At 43.7% G+C, this 17,536-nt stretch overlaps 1 protein-coding gene across 7 annotated transcripts in view; it reads left to right on the top strand.

Annotated features, from left to right (window-relative positions):
- The window catches only part of MYB (MYB proto-oncogene, transcription factor), a 39,939-nt gene extending 22,787 nt beyond the window's left edge, over nt 1–17,152 (top strand). For 2 of the 7 annotated variants that reach the window (XM_086927443.1, XM_086927444.1), the window contains 8 exons: nt 1,033–1,284; nt 2,599–2,964; nt 3,408–3,544; nt 4,109–4,223; nt 4,335–4,460; nt 5,226–5,336; nt 6,592–6,693; nt 15,777–17,152. In XM_086927443.1, the coding sequence (XP_086783569.1) occupies nt 1,033–1,284; nt 2,599–2,964; nt 3,408–3,544; nt 4,109–4,223; nt 4,335–4,460; nt 5,226–5,336; nt 6,592–6,693; nt 15,777–15,893 (1,326 nt within the window). In that variant the 3' untranslated portion in view covers nt 15,894–17,152. The remainder of the gene's footprint in view (nt 1–1,032; nt 1,285–2,598; nt 2,965–3,407; nt 3,545–4,108; nt 4,224–4,334; nt 4,461–5,225; nt 5,337–6,591; nt 6,694–15,776) is intronic. The other 5 variants (XM_086927447.1, XM_086927449.1, XM_086927446.1 and 2 more) reach the window with 3 other exon arrangements.
- Nucleotides 17,153–17,536: the final 384 nt, after the last annotated feature.

Raw genomic sequence — 17,536 nt, 5'->3', positions numbered from 1 at the left:
CCTGAGCCTCTGCCCCTGGGAGTCAGTGCCAGATCTGCATTATTTTAGATGTAAACGTTTTAAATGAAATGGGGAGAAACCAAGCAGCAAAAATGTACAAAACATGAATGAGGACCACTTGCAAAAGGAATGTTTCAGTGAATTATTCTAATAGACCTTTTATTCGTTTCACTTCATCCCTGCACCTCGCACAGATTATTTAAAAATATGTATTTTACAAGAAGCTGAGTACACTGCTTAATTTGTAAAATAAATAAATACACGAAGGGTCTTGAAAGTTTTGTCAGGAGCCTGCAAAGATGCCGTCAAATGCCAGGGTGAGGAATACAAGGAAGGGCTCCATAGTATGGATTTCACCTAATGCCTCTTTATTCCACACCCTAGACTTATTCCTCTTTATCTCAGCCTTGAAGGTTCGTGGTCGTCCATTGTTTACACTGTTGTCACCTTCTCTTATCTTTTTCTTCCTCCCTTTTCTGCCTTTCTCGGTCGTGCTTTGGGACATAATCTGAAAATGAATTGGCGAGTACCCACCACCCACAGCCACCAGCACTAATTCAACACTCTTTGACCTTTTCTCTTGTGACCCTTCTTTTGCGGGACACAGAAATAACAAAAGAAAGCCCCTGCCTCGAAATGCCTATCATCATCTCCCTTGTGCAAAGAGAACTCGACCTTCAGCACTGTGCAAAAAGTCTGGACATTTGCTTGGGGGAAGGTTAAGGGGGAGGGGGAGAGTAACGTGGCCTTACCCTCACATGTTGGTGTGACTCAATGTCGTAATCCACCACACACTTGTGCATATTTCTATTTCACACTCTGTTAAAAAGTTATTCGTAGGATGACAACATATCACCTCTTAGGACATAGTAAAGTATCGCAGAGAGGAAACATCTTGACAACTGTTTCAGTCGAGTATGTGCTGGCGTGATGCAACGGCTTTTTATCTTTCCTCCATCAGTATATACCACCTTGTGCAATTGCATTGCTAAGTTCCTTCTCCCTTTCTCTTTTCCTCTTCCTTAAACGCAGACTCATGCTTCAGGTTTCTCTGGCTGGCAGAGCACGGCGATTGCTGACAGCTCCAGACCTCGTGGCGACAGCGCGCCCACTTCCTGTCGGGGGGAGCACCTCCAGCCCATGCCCTCCCCGCCGATGGACCACAGCGCCTTACCTGAGGAGAGCGCCTCCCCGGCCAGATGCATGGTACTGAACCAAAGCCACCTCCTGTCGCACGTGAAGAGCCTGGCAGAGTTTGCCGAAACACTGCAGCTGATTGACTCAGTAAGTAGTGCCCGGGGCTGCCTCACCTGTGGGCAACGAGGGACTGTCGGGCTTTCTCAGGTGACGGCAGGAGCAGAGGCGCTCTCTTAGGCCGGTGACTGGAACATACTAACTGCGGCGTGAATGGGGGATTCTAGCAGAAGGCAGACCTATTTGTGGCCCATACCGTCCCATGTCTGTTTGGGATGTGGTTGTAGGGGAGACAGGGTACCCACAAAACGCATTGAGAGCCATGAACCGTCATATGAATATAAAAATATGAATCCTAGAAAGGCCCCATTATCTTGCCCGAGGTTACAAAACCAAGCTCTTTTTTGATAGCCAGCAGGCCGCGAGCCATGAAGATAGCACTGCGCCAGTGAGGAGGTACCCATGCATTGCACTGTGTGGTTGTACATGAGCATTTCGATGATGTCACGGTAGTCAGGTTTCAACTGTGAGGGAACTCAGTTGGGGAACTAAAATACTCTAGTCCAGGGTAAAAACAAAATATTTAGCATGTATGAAACACAATAGTTTCGTGTGTGTATGTGTGTTAGCTCACACATGCATGTGTGTATGCCTGTGTTTTCGTGCACCTGTTTACCTTTGCACTATTGTTTGGGCTTGTCTCCTTCTGTCTTGCGCTGGGGACTTGTTGTGGCAAAAATGGCTCTTTTCTCAACTTAACAGAGCTTATATATCTCACATACCAGACTTTGCTTGTGCTTGCCAGCTAACTTGGATGGGGAAATATCTTGCCAGAGGTCATTACCCCATTTTTTTAATGTTCATGAACACATCCTGGTTACTTCTGGTTTCTCAGTAGTCCACTTTTGATTAATGTGTGTTTTACTTGGGTTGTGAGCGATGGGGCTTCTGGTTAAAGGGGAGTAAAACCTGTTTTAGACCAAAGCAAATGAATTAGAACATTTTAATGGATTAACATTATGGTCATTGTTGGAAGTAAGTCTTTCTTCCATGCAACACCCACCAGGTTCTTCAAGCGTGCTCATCATGCCTGCTTGCTTTTGCATGCATAGCATTGTAGTTCTGCACATACTAAGCATGTCAATCGGTTGCCCAGGATCAGTGCTGACTGTACTGATTGTCCATTCCAAGAGATGGATAGTTTTGTTCCTCATTTGCCCAATAGAAACGTTAGATGTTACCCTAAATCATTGAAACAGTATTAAGAGAGGAAGTTAGGGTAGATTGAGGCTTATCATTGCACACATGTAGCTTATTTTCGTCTTTCAACATGTTGCCAGGACTGTTTTTTGAGGTGGCTCCATCGCAGTGTCTGATAGTTGCGTACCTCCCCGGTTGTTTCAGGATCCTTCAACATGGGGTGAAGTCAGCAGTGTTGACCTCGTGGAAGAAGCAGAAGCTTCGCCCAGCACAAGTCTGCTGGGCAAAGCTACGGAGCCTCTACAGCTGGAGGGCAGTGCGTGCAGCCCGGATGGACCTGCTGGCACCAGCTTGAGTCAGAGTGTACTGTGCCAGGGCCCTCCCGCTTCACCTGCCGGCTCCCTCTCTGCCTCTCCACCTGGCTCACCCCGCGCGGCCTCCGTACACAAAAAGAGCGAGCCAGCCGGCCAGCTGGCCACCAGCGAGGGCAACTTCTGGGCTCAGGCAGACATCAGCCGTTCAACTCCCAAGCGTTCCCCTATCAAAAGCCTACTCTTCTCTCCCTCTCAGGTAGATTCAAGACTTTTGCACAGTTGATACTAACGCTCTGCAGCCACTCCAGTGCTAACAGTCTAGAAACTAATGCTTCATGAGAAATTACTAATTTTTGATGCACAAGTTGATTTCATTAAGAGCTTGCGTCTGCTGTGGGACCTGGCAGTTGAGTTTAGAAAATCAATGTTCTAACCATCTTGGTCTCTGCATTTAATCACTTGTGGTTTTCGGGTGATGGTGATTGTGCTTTGCTTCCATCCTGTCATTCACTCAGACTTTTTAACATGCTTGCCATCTAACACTTTCTAGTTTGCCCTTTCACTGATGGAAAAATGAGCTGTTTGGTTGGCTTGAAAGATGATTATTCTAAACATTGCAATCTGTTCGGTTTCTATCACATTTATCATGATAGGTCCACACAGACATATGTAAATTCTTTGCTCTTGCTATGATTGCAGTTCCTGAACACCTCAACGCCGCACGACAGCCTGGACATGGACCAACCTACACTAACGTCCACGCCGCTGTGTGCGCACAAGGCTGCTGGGGCATCCACGCTGCACCATCTTTCCAGGCTACAGAAGGAAAATAACATGTAGGTCCTTTACGGCAGTACTTTCTGTTATACCACCCCCCAGAATGGATCCACACAGAGGGAGGGGATGTTGTACAAACCGTGGCAGACACATGACAGTAGAAGGGGAAAGCTGTGAAGTGTGTAATTTTGCCTTGACAGTGAGTGTGTACTAGAGAACAGAACCAGGGACCACATTGGCCTTTTCTTACAGTACCTTACTTGTGATTTGTCTCCCCCAAGCTGCGGCTGTGTGCAGAAGCTGTTGTTTCACTGTATTCTATTGGTATTTTTCATAGCTCATGCTGGTGGTTGAGTGTTGGGCCCTCCACGCTGGTCTGTTTGAATGCAGTGTTTACAAGCTACAATATCAGCTGAGTGAGAAGGGTGCTGCTTGCACTCCAAGACTCTGCCAGTGTAATGGACTGGTTGAAGCCAATATTCCCTTCCACCATTGCTCACGTGATAGATCTTCCTGCTAGGCCAGTGTAGTAGGGGTTGCATTAAAGTAAAAGCATGCTTTCGTACTCTAAAGTATGCACCATAAAGCTTCAATTTTTATTTGTTTTTTACTTCCGGTCACAGATTCAGGACTCCAGCTATGAAGCGATCACTGTTGGAAAGCTCTCCGAGAACGCCGACTCCATTCAAAAATGCACTAGCAGCACAGGAACTCAAATACGGCCCCTTAAAGATGCTGGTGAGTGAGTGGGCGCTCGGGTGCTGGGGCACAGAAGCGGCCGAGGCTGGCATCGCAAGGTTTAGGAGGATGCACACTGCCTCTAACAACACACCTTTTGCTCTTCTACAGCCTCAGACCCCGACCCACCTGGCAGAGGACCTGCAGGAAGTCATCAAACAGGAGTCCGATGAATCCGGCATCGTGGCCGACATCCATGCACACGACCTGCCCCTGCTGAAGAAAATCAAACAAGAGGTGAGCTGGCAAAATAGCTGGCTCCATGCCCAATCCGATGGGGCTGGTAGTAGGAGTTACCTGCTTCATCCTCTTTACAAAATCCACAGGTTTACCGCAGATCCAGTGTGTTTGACCCACGTTTAACACCTTTGGGAAATTAGAAATTTGAAAGAGTTAAATGTTTTTATATTTTTTATGAATACATTTCAGTTTGGTGTTAAAATGGGACAGTTTCTTGCAAAAACTAGAGCTGATGAATCTTTGAGGTGATGATTGAGGCGGAAGTGAAATCACTTTTGCTGAACTGTGACCTTTAAATTTGCTGAACTGGCAGCTAAAAGTAGGGTGCCGCAGAAGCGCTTAGCTTGAGTGGCTGGCATTTGGCTAGTTTCATATTTTTTACTCTCAGAGGATACTTACATAAAAAGTAACATGAAATAGGCCTATTCTCCACCTGACTCTCCAACCAAAACAAAAACTTGGAACACTACTGAAATGTAAGCCAGTTAATGTGTTAGATCACAACTATTTTCAAGGGCTTTCAGACGTGGCCTGTCGTGTAGGCATAACACAGAACCATTTACCTTGAATATCTGCCATTTAACATTTATAATGCAAACCTGTGCCCAACAAGGCTGGTGGCCTCCGATGCCAGGACTCAAAATTCTCCATGTTTGTCTTTAGCACAGGACGTGAGATTCAGATAATGTCTTCAAAGAGATGGTTGGTGTACATTTGCCTCCAGCATAATGATGGATTTTAACATGGTGGCTCTTTTTATAGGTGGAGTCGCCAACTGAGAAATCAAGAAGTTTCTTCTGTTCTAGTCAATGGCAGGGAGAAAATCTGAACACGCAGCTTTTCACACAGTCGTGTGCCATGGATGACGTGCCGGTATGTGCTGTTACTTTCCACCACCACATTTAGTGATCTCCTCTTTTCACTCTGAGATACACCGCTGTCTGCGATTAGTGAACCATGCAGTGAAGGGCGCAGTTCTAGCTAACATTTAGCTGAATCACTACAAGGGCAGCAGCTGTTGTAAGAGAGGCTTTCAGAAGGCATCAGTATAGAGAAGAAGTACTACATTTGATAAAGCAGTGATATCCACATTTTGTGTATTTTTGAAGTCTTATATGACATTTGAATGTTGTGTTTCTGATTGTAGAGGTTAAGTCGCATAATAAGTAAACAGTGACAATGGACCATATTCTGTGGTTCATCAGCCACAGGAGGTTGTGACAGTTACGGCATTGTTTGTGTAGAGACAATCCGGATAAAGCTGCCATCGGTTTAATATAGAGACTGTTGCTGCAGCTCATCTGAGGGCTGACAATACTTCTCAAAAAGCCTCATTCAACCCTGTCCAGTAATTTATGACTTCGTGCACAGGTTAAGCATTTTAGTTTGGCTACATTTTCGGTCTGGCCTAAAGATGGCCTTAGCTGTCTCTCCAGCCTATTTCCCCAAAAATCCATAATAAAAATATGTACATATGTTAAAATAGATTCATAAGTTCATGCATTGGTCTGTTAGTGTAATTTACGTTTTGCCCCCACCCTCGGCAGCATGCAACATGGGGAAATGGTTCAGCCCACTTCATCCATTGGCTGTCGTAGACTGTGATTTACACATTGTTCCTCAAGGCCAAACCAATTGATTTTGCCAATGCATGTTCACTTTTGGGGTAATTCAGTGAAAACTGTACGTTGTCTATCAGTGACGTCAGATGTTTGGAGAAAACAGCATCCTCATGTAGAGTTATGTAGAATGCACAAACGTGGAGTCATTTAAAATCCACTTGCATTCCATTGTTCACAGTATATTCAGGATATTAACATGATCATGATTTTATGCCTTTTAAACTTTACTTTAGGAAGTTTGCCTCCATTTCCACACACAGCTAGCTTTTCTAAAACGAGGGCCTCTAGACTACTGTGATAACACTCTTTGAAGACATAAATTACAATTCTCTAGGTGTGTTTGAAAACAGCGCCGCGTGTCTCGCACACATGTGCTGATAAGGGTGGGGTTGGCGCAGCTTGTGGTCAGTCGCGTACTAATCACCCCCCAGCAGACCGTGTCCTCGCAGACAGCCTGGCAAAGAAGGCTTGAGCTCACGTTTCATGACCCTTTCTTTTTTTTACAGAATCTTCTCACCAGCTCCGTTCTCATGATGTCTGAGAAAGAGGAACACATCCGTCGAGCGTTCGCAGCGCCGAGGAACAGGCCTTTGGCAAGCCCTCTGCAGGTAGGCATTGAGATTCAGGCGGGGTTGTCCACATGAACTGGCCAATCACAGCCTCCTTCGAACGTCATGACGTTTGAAGACCTGAGGTGATGTGCGCAACCGAAGACTCTAGGGCGGTAGTCTTCGAATGTTTTAATGCCGCCCCCTCACCACCTCCCTGTGAAACACAAAAAAATCATCATTGGGTCCCCTTCAGAATTTTTCACAATCACTCTATAAAATTAGTAACGTTTAAATATGTCTAAACTTATTTAAACATTACAGTTAAGTTCTGCTACTGTTTTAAAAGTGGATTAAAATACATATTACCAACATGCTATTCTTGCCGGGCAGCAGGGGCGGCCTTCGGCATGTGCAAGCTGTGCACCTGCACAGGGCCGCCAAACCCCAAGGCCCGCCACGCCAGTATATATTCTTAATATAATAATCCTCTGAAGATGGATACATATTTGCGTGGCGGCCCCTGGCAGGGATTTGGCGGCCTCCGGCTCTGTTCCACTTCCAAACACCCTTACCTCCCCCTTCCCCTGCCCCCCCCCCCCCCCCCCCCCCCCCCACCCGGACCCCTTATTTCCGGTAGGCCCCTACCTACGCTCCCTGCCCAAGGCCGCCATGAGCTGAGAGCCGCCCCTGCGGGCAGGCATGACTAAAGTGTGAAAGTATCAACGTTGTGATCATTAGCAAAAGGGCTGGGGGTTTTGAAGAACATTTGGAGTCCATTTCCTGTTGACACACTCCCAGCTAGAATATAAACGTGAAAATATGTTTGTGGTGGCCCATTCCAGAGCAGCTTACTGCTGCTCATTTTTTCTGCTTAAAACAAAGCACTGTTATCGGCATGTTTCTTTTGGACAGGGAAACATTCTTTACCCCGTATTTTTTACTCTGCATGTCTTTACCCCACATTTTTTACTCCGCAAAAACGTTACCAACGCAGGGCTTTACACCGCAAACTGTTACAACGCAAAAACTGAGTAAAGGAGTAAAAACTGCGGGGTAAAAGCATGCAGGGTAAATGTATGCGGGGTAAAGTCATACAACCGTCCCCCCATGATCACTTTAGCCCCCACCTAGTGGGGCTCGCTCCCCAGTTTGAAGTCCCCTTCTCTAGGGTCTAATAGCACGTGTTGAATAATTCCACCCCTAAGTAAACAATCTTTACACAAGAGTATTTAATCCGAATTGCGCGTAGTTTAGTTCTTTAGATAATTGCGGGGTGTGATAAGCCCGCTTTCTCGATACATTTCGACAGGTTAAACCTCGGAATTCAATGGGGGGGAAAGGCACATTTTTTTCAAGAACTTGCAGATTTAGTGCACTAAGCACCAAATCCAAATGCTATTCGCCACCAAGATGGAATAGGTGTAATTTATTACAACGCCTAAAATCCAAACTCTAGTATATTCTACCTCATCAGGTGTGATCATTTCCATCTATCCCTCCAGACTACTTTTAAGTATGTTCTTAAAGAGTCTATCCGTGAAATTACGTCACAAGAGGTCTAAAAACCAAAGCAGACATCCTCCAACAAAAGAAGGTTCACAAATGCCTATTGTTAGTGATCATTATTACTAGAAGTGCAGGACAGGACACAGACAACAGTTTTTTCTCTACAATTGTTGCTCCTTTTAAGCAAAACGCTACATTTTCATGTTCAAAATGTGGCATACACCTCTAAAATATTCCACTCCATCAAAATCTCCAAAGTTTGAAAACTGTTAAGAATTGCCCACGTACGCCTCAGACCTTCTCTACAGTGGGATCCTTCTAAAATTCTTTCCAAGAGGACCTGTGATGGAGGAAAGTTTGTTTACCGCACACTACTTTGAAGTCCCTATGTGCATGTTCTACTAATGCCCTCAGTATTATTTTTTTGATGCTGGTTACCTCTTACTGTTTTCACTTTACCATATACAAAGGTAAAGAAAAGTTATTTTACTTCCAGAGGAAGACGGGGTGACTGCACTCATTATTGTTGTGCTTTACTACTCAACTTGCTGTTGGGGGTCATTTTCCTTTCTTTTGTGAGTCCCCCTTGCATTCATCCATGACATTATGCAGTTGATTTGCTATATGTGTGTTTTTTCAGGCCGTGTTGCGGTTGTAACAGGGCCATAGCTCAAGACAGGGATGGAAGCAGACCACAAATAAGAGGGACCTGCCCCTGGTAAACCCATTGGTCCAGTTTCTGTTCCTACTGAAAAACAGCACTTCATTATTGCTGCACATTTTGTATTACTTTTATTCCTTGCCACACGGCTGCTGGCTGCCTTGGCAGCACTGCCCTCTTTAGCACCCCACAGCTGCATTCCTGCGAAGGGGAACCCCAGAAGCACAATCCTGCAGTTTTGTGAGATATGTCTTTTTTGAGTCATCCTCCCACCTGCTTGCTGCCGGTGCTTCGACTTCTCACTGGGACAGGATGTCCTATCACACTGGTGTGGGCTGAGAAGCCGCTCAGAGGCGTGTTGCTGTCCTAGCACAAGAGCCTTGGCCAGCTGACATTATCTCACTGGCTCTGGTAAGGCTTGTTTAATTTGTATAAACAGCCATCAGACTTGGAAAGTGGCAACAGCTCACACTCCCTCTTTGGGTTTTGGTTGCAGAAGGAGGAAGCATTCCCCTTCTCAGACCCACTGACTGATACCATGATTTTAGAGGCAAAGAGGCAGATGGTTAGTTCTTTCACCACTGGCTCAGCTTCTATCATGAAGCAGGTATCATTAGGAGTCCAAGAGGCTGACTGCATAAAATCAGCTGTGCCTTGTTGGTACGGACTTGGCATATTATGGTCATAAAGTAGCTGATCTATGTGACAGACAGCTCATGTGTTGTGTTTTTTTTAATGTACCCTCCGGAATAGGCTGCATTTATTAAATATACACTAATTTTTGCTTGCATGTACTGTCCTGGATTCAGGCCGTGGAATTCCAAGGCTTCGTCTCAGCAGTCTTATCACAGAAACAAAATGTCTGAGTTGTAGTAGATACGATTCTGGACAACTGTAAAAGACAACAAATGGGGCATTTGCAATCGGTGCATTTTACTGTCGGAGTAGTTGAGTGCACCTATATTTCAGTAGCAGTGGCTGGCCAGTAGAAAGGATTTGAACTCACAAAGGTGGTGTATTGACATTTCTTCCTTGCTGACAAAACCAGCACTGGAGGCATTAGTTAGGTGTTTGAGTAGGACCACACTACAAGTCTTCCCACAGCAAGTCTCATGTTACCAAAACTTTGCACTGATGCAAAAACTTAGCAAAACATTGACTACGCAGATCTAATATTACTTTTGCTGTTTTTTTATATTAAGAAAAGGAATACAATGTTCTTGCCTTTTCGGAAGTGAGTTATGAGATTACATTTGAGGTGAAATGAGTAGTTTCATTTTTATTACGAAAATTCCCCAAAGAGTGCAAATCAGTTTGCTGTATTTTTACAAGGTTTATTGTGAACTATAATTTGTTAGTTGAATTCTTTAAAAAACATGTAATATGATTTATAAGCAAAACAGCATGTTGCATGTGTTTTGGCAGCGGTTCCGCCTAATGTTTCTTGCTTTAGCTGTAATGCAAACTCTTTTCTGTAATCTAGACCGAGGCAACAGGTTTGTGCTTCTCGCCGTATGACACTAGTATCACATTGGATTTTCCTGTTGGTTTCCCCAATTTCAGATTATGTAACACGATCATTGAGTATAAAAACTCAGAGTTGTGTGTTGGCTCCCGAGCAAGCAATTTTCAGATCTTAAATCCACACCGTGTTGTTGCCTTCTCTGTTCTCACATGTGTGCCGGAGGCCATTTTGTCATTGTTTCCAGTTGGATTGATAACCCCTTTTTGGGGCTCAACCTGCCATGTTGCCAGTGGCACTTTTCCATTTTCTATGCTTCATAAGTGGTGGGGACACCACCAGAATGTGGGCGAACCACTTGAAAGTGTAGTTCCTCTCTGTCAGTGAAAGATGTCAAACGTCAAAAGGTCTCAAAACCCAACCAGACATCATCTAACAATGGCCCATCATGTAACTCCTATTGTTGCTCACTGCTGGTGATGCAAGATTGTGTAACGAGGCCTGGAGGTTTGTGTTCACTGTGAGACCTTCGGTGGGAGGGGTACAAAAGTGAGTGTTCCACTGCACGGTGGTGTGGCCAGCTACACCCACAGGAACCTAGGGAGTAGACCGACATTTGCTGCTACATGTGTTCGATTAAATGAGAATTTCATACCAGCGAGGCCAAAAAAGGTCTAGCATTAAGGTGTTCCTGGCAGTGGCCATATGCTCGGTGACATCTCCCTGATGCACCTGTTATTGTTTAATATTCCTCTATAAAGGGGACATTTATTCAGCAAGAGCGCTTTTTTTGACAGGATAGCCCAGTCTGAACTTGACTGTTTGTTTACAGTTCTTCCTGACCCCCGGGGCAGCGGAGCACACGTTACAGGATAAATAAAAGCTCCCCGGTGCCAGGAGAAGGATTTGCCTGGGGTGCTGCCGAGACAAAGAGGAACCAGGGCCCTGTCTGGAGGAGGGGAGAGGGGGCGGCAGGGGGAGGGCGGCTGGCGAGAGGAGGGGCCGAGGTCTGCAGAACTGGATTTACAACACTCGCTCTAATTATGACAGACCTTCTTGGAAGCATGCATTGTTGACGATTCAAGCCCATGCACACGCCAATATAGCAATCCAGCTAAACAAATAGCCCAGCTTGGCATAAAGTGCAGGGCTCGGCTGTTGGGGGCGCTTGATCAGGCAGGTACGTGAGGGCTGCAAGTGAGGATGCAGAACAAGAAATGTAAGAACAGGAAACTCCAGACTGAATGGAATGGGGAAACTTCTGAACATGCAATTACATTTTAATGATTTTACTTCTTTGTTTCCTTGTCTTTTGCCCAAAGTCTTGGCACGAGAAAGAGCAGGGACGCGCCAAGCACGCAGACACTTCTGCACTGCATTGATAGAGGTGGCAAAAACGACAGATTTTCCATTTTATCCACATGAGGTTAAATTCATATGCACAGTGCAGCTGAGCACGGCTACAATTGCTTTCACGAGTGTATATCATGAGTTAGAATTGTGTTGGTGCCATACCATCAGTAATTGCGCAAGGTGTCACCCCAGACACAACTGTACAGTTCCATTTGTCTGCAGTTTTCTTACTTGCTTGCTACCCCCCCCCCCCCCCCCCCCCCCCGTCCCACCCAAGCCTTTTGGTGCACCGTGGACATGGAATGAGAATGTGTGGTTACAGAAATACACATCGGTCTTCATTGCCATCCTGCAAAATTGTATATCTGTATTCGGAGTCAGAATCCGGATTGTTGCACACTTCCTGAGCGGTCAGCTTTCAGTGTAGACTGTTGGGCACTGCGAATCCAAGGGGAAATGAAGGACAAGTTCGTGTCTAGTGTTATCTAGTGGAAAGCAACTAGATATGTTGCATCTAATTTTGTTCAGGTGCCAGGATTGCGTGAAACATGCTTGGAGAACTGTTGCAGTGGGCATATGAGGACCAAGTTCAGCTGCTGTGAAAAGTGATTAGGTGACTTAACTGGAAAAACTCGAAGCAGACAGCATTACAGGCAGTATGGGAGTCAGGGATGAAATTCAGGGTGGGGAGGATCCTAGGGGCAGGTTGGGACTTCTAATTTCTTTGTAGGTGAGTTGCTGTTGTAGAATCCCATAGATTCTCTATATTTGACACGTGGGCCCTATGAGATCAGTGTGGGAACCCATTTTTTATGGAAGGGAGGGTGCAAGCCGCAAGATGTTTGTAGTCTGCTCGCTCACTCCATAATGCAACAAGCCAAGAATTTTATTGTCTCCCTGCTTTGTCTTGCTCTTTGTCTGGACAAACCATGTGCTCCTGGATCGGAAGATTGCCGTAAAACAGTAGTACAGTAGTACATTCCACAGTAACATCTATGCTAGATTATGCCAATGCTCTGTATCTTGGCCTCCCTAAATATGCAATCCACCGCCTTCAGATGATTCAAAATGCGGCTGCAAGACCGGTTTGCCGCTTCCAATTCCGACACCATGTCTCTCCGCATTTACATAAACTTCACTAGCTTCCAGTGGAGAAAAGAATCATATTCAAGGCTATGACAATGGCCTATCGGGCGTTGAACAGAAACTGCCCGAAGTATCTGAAGGAAAGACTTTCAGCCTGATTCATTAAAGGTAATTGCGCTCGCAAAGGGCCAGATTCTGAGAATCTGGCCCTTTGCGAGTGCAATTTTTGCATTTGGGATTCATCATCCCAAATGCGAAACTCGGTAATAGCGAATTCGCAAATTTGCGATGAATTACATTTAAGGAATCTCTATTTGAGATTCCTTAAATGCAATTCATCATCCATTTTCAAATTGCGAAATTACAATTTCGGGCCGCTATTTACCGCGAGGTCAAACATCGTGGTAAATAGCGAAAACTAAAATTAAAAGCATTTTTCTAAGTTGCATGTTGCACACACACGTGTCCTTTGGACATGTGTGTGTGCAACACCTGTTTAAATTAGCATTTAAGGGGTGCTACAGGGTGTCCTCTGGACACCCCTGGCACCCTTTAAATCGCTATCTTATTTGCGATTAGCTAATTGCTAATCGCAAATAAGGAATACTCCCCATTCATTCCTATGGGCCTTTTGGCCCATAGGAATGAATGGGGAGTTATTCCTTATTTGCGATTAGCAATTTGCTAATCGCAAATAAGGAATCTGTAGGAATCGCAAAAAATATTGCTATTCCTACATGAATCCCGTTTTGAATAGCGATTCCTTATGATTCGCTATTTCAGGCTCGCAAAACTTCCCAATGGTGAATCAGGGTGTATGCCCCTATAAGCAAATCCGGGTGTTGCACTCTCAACTGGCTTCAGACTCCACGTTTTGAGAAATCCCGGCTAGGCTGGAGAGCATTCACGGTTAGAACGGCCGCTCTGTTGAACGCCCTACCAGTTTCCTTACGAAATGTCAAGTCCGAATCTTGCTTTAAAAAAACCTTGAAGACGTGGCTTTTCAGTGCAGCTGCAATGTAGACTCGATTAGCGTGCTACTCCTTTTGACGCACTGTCACCTATTGTTTCTAGCGCCGGGACACCCCTGTATTGGGGGTAGATGTCGTGCTTAATAAATCTCAGTATTATTGGTGGGCTTACTCTGAGAGAAAGCAGGAGAGGCTGAAAAAAGCAAAGTGAGTGTTAAAGAAAGAGACAAAGACACAGAGATACTCTCCACAACCGTCCTAAAAGTTTACATTGTCTACAATGATATAACACACTAAAAGCCCACTATTCTAGTTCATACTGACAAAAAATATGAACGAACATAAGCAGAATGGAGTCTTAATTCCAGTTACAAATAAGCAGAGCTGTTAGTGAACAAAAATCAGCAAGGTTATGTACCATGGGGGATTAAATAACATTTTATGCAGGCACCTGTATGCTACAAAGTAAACCAGACGATTTACTTACCATTAATAAGGGCTGGAGGTGGAGCACACAGTTGCGCAGCACTGCACGAGTCCCTGTGGCTCATAATGACAACACCATGGAGGAATTAAAAGCGAGTGAAAAATGTTGTGCTAAATGCATATGTAACATCCCTTCCTTTAAATCACCTTAAATGATTGAAAAACAGCTACCTTCTGTATGGTAGAGTGTCCCACAAAGATTGTTCCTGTATACTAAAACCTGAGATGCTCATTAGCATCCTCTAAATTTGTCCAAGTGGAAAATTGTGCAAATCAGATTTTAGGCCAACAAAAGACATCTACATTATACCAGCAGATCACTTTTCCATGCCTCTTTATCGAATGAAGATAATATCTTGAACAAGCCTTTCCAACAAGCACCCTTCAACATCATGAACGTACTAGAAGTAAATTATAGGCCCAGAATTCTGAACACTTCAGTTAATTGCCTGTTGAGTCATTAAAGAGAGCAGAGACTCCTTAAGAAAACAGTTTGTTTTTTCTGTTCCCAATAGCGCCAGATGCCACCATCCTTACATTGATTTAAATGGCGCACCAACCCTATACCATTTTACCCTGCCAAATTAAAAGGCTTCTAATTAATGAAGAAAGTAATTTTACAACAGTGTCAGATGATAGAAGATTTTAAATATTAACTGTTACTTTTTCCTACTCTCATATTCCGATAATTTCACAAAGGAAACCTCACTCTAGTCTCTACATTATCCAGCTCCTACTCAGAATTTGCACAAAACTGGAATAATAAACGCATTGAGAAAAGGCAGGAGCCCTTTTTTCACATCTTTCTAATGTATTTTGAGAAACCACTCCCTCCCAAATGAGTATAACAAATCCTGAAACTCATCCACACCACTCCATATAGTATCTGCATTCAGGAGTCTTGCTGTCCACGTAGGTAAGAAGAATCCTGCTCACCCCTTAACTAGGCCTGGACGGTGAACTCTGCTTCGTTTGCTGAGTTTTCTATACTCTGTACTCCGCGGATCTCACAGAATGCAGAAAAGTCCACTTCGCGTAGTGCAGCAGAATTTTATCCTCTCTTGCGCTCGCCAACAGTAAGTTGGCGTGCACAAGGTGACACTTGTGTAGAATTTCTACTCAAGTGGCAGGAAGATCAGTGCGAATGGCATTTCGAGCTGCACTCCGCCAATTGCGGAACTCCGCTGATTTTTTTGTCACTTTTGTGGAGTTCCGCGTACTCCGCCCAGGCCTACCCATAACCCTTCTTTTCAGGATGCCCTAATATCCTCCTCACCTTCCCTCTTCCTCTTGTGTTTTGTCTACTCATGATGATAAATCTTTTAGTCAACGATAATTCTCACCAGCTTAAGTCCTATGTACTGAAATTATCAACCATGACCCTTTCACCTGATTATTTCTCTTCTGTGCTGATCGTGTTTGGGCAACTTTATCACCACTAAATAGCATATTAAAAACTCTATATTCATTTCAGTTCACCTCTCAGTACTGTAAATGCTTTGTACGTATACAGGCAACCTGTTGAAATCCCTGATGTCCCTTCTTTCAAAATGCCTGCGCTATAGAAAAATGAAATGCATTAAAGTAATCCTGAGTTTGTTGTTATTTTTCATAGCAGCTCAGCAACACTTGGGAAGCAATGTCTTGTGGGAAGACGGAAGACCAGAAGATGTCGACGGAGCAACTTCTCAAGTACATGAACGTGTTCTCGAAGCGGACAATGGTCATGTGAGAAGAACCGGGGCTGCTAGACAAGCATTATGATTCTCAGAACACTTCACATGGACTAGGAATTCAAACTTCCTTCACGTGAACACTGCTTTCATGATTGGGAGAAGAGCTTATTTTGTTGTGGTACAACAGTTTGGGAGCACCTCAGAGCACACCCGGCTACTGAGTATTTTCTTTGTTGGAATTCAGCCAACTAAAATGGGGTTGGATGGACAAATGCCAGACTTACCTAAATGGATAGGTAATGCATTACAAACAAGTGTTGACACACTTTCTTTTATGACAAAAAAATAAAAGTAAAAGAAGGCATGTTTCCTTTTTTATAAGAGAACAAGCAGACTTTTTCACCAGTATTGTACATTTTTTTTCCTAAGTCGGTGTGTATTGCATTTGGAAGCACAGATGTTTGGCCAGTTTTTTCCATAGACAAAGATTATCAAACAGTCAAAGCATTACATAGAGGCTATTTCTACGTGGAAAGGGAGAGGGTAGAAGAGGCCTACTTAAGATCAGCACCAACAATATTAGAAGTACTCTTTGACTTTGATATCAATCGAAACCTTTATACATGCGTGCGTGTTTGTTTTTTGTAATTAATATTTACATGCTTGCTTGGAAGTGATTGCTGTACAAGACATAGTTTTTATGAGAACAAATTATATTTTTATTCAGTAATTTAATTTTTGTAAAATGCCAAATGGATATTGAGTATTTTTTATGTTCAATTTTTTATTTTGTTGCTGCTAGAAACTACTTAGCATGTAGACATGCAGTTTAGTGTACAGGGTGCAGTACAGCTTTAAGAAAGAAAAACAGTCGTGGTGGTAGCTAATCGACTATGCACTAGCCTTTCATAACTTTGTATTTTTTTTAAACTTTTGTATGCAACATGTTTTTTTAAACACTGTTCTTTGGGAGAGCTTTTTTCTAATTATTTTTATAATGCAAACCGCATGTCTTGCACCTTCAGATGTTTGGGAGAGCGCCATGTTTTATTGTTGTCCGGTTATGTTTTCAAAAGGTTTCTATACGTGAATTTAATGTATGCTTACTGTTTCGGTGCCTTTGTTTTATACTTCTTTTTGCATATTACTGCCTCACCAAACCTTTAATGGCACAGCAAAGAGACTGATTTTGTACTTTGTAATACAACATTTTATACTGAATCCGCTGCCTTGAACATTTAGTGCAGCGTTAACTGCACTTAACTTTTGATAAGATGTACTGCCTTGTAAATAAATAAAGCGTGTCTTTTTTGTACTTTTTGTTTTGGTTGACTGCATTGGACCATGTGTTTAATTGTATGCTGCTGTCTGATAAAATACTCACACCATGACAGAATGAAGAAATGTTAAATATGGAAGCCAGTTTTGAAAAAATAGTCTGTAGTAGGGCATATTTTATAATCTTTCAGCTGCAACCAAAAGCTTTTGGGAACGATAATATATAAAACCTTTTTATTAAATGTTTTCATGTTTCACAACCAGGGTTAAATTTGACCCTGCACAGCTCACCTGCGAATACATTTTTATGTTTTTTTTTTTCATATGACGAAGTATTGCTGCGGTACCTGAGTCACACCGGCTTGGAATCGAGCCAAATTTAGAGATTGAAAGACGGGTTACTCGGTCACAAAATAGCAGC

The sequence above is a fragment of the Lissotriton vulgaris genome, chromosome 6 (assembly GCF_964263255.1).
Source record: "Lissotriton vulgaris chromosome 6, aLisVul1.2, whole genome shotgun sequence".
Lineage (NCBI taxonomy): Eukaryota > Metazoa > Chordata > Amphibia > Caudata > Salamandridae > Lissotriton > Lissotriton vulgaris.
The sequence above is the reverse complement of the archived record's forward strand: the minus strand, read 5'-3'. Positions and strand labels throughout refer to the sequence as shown.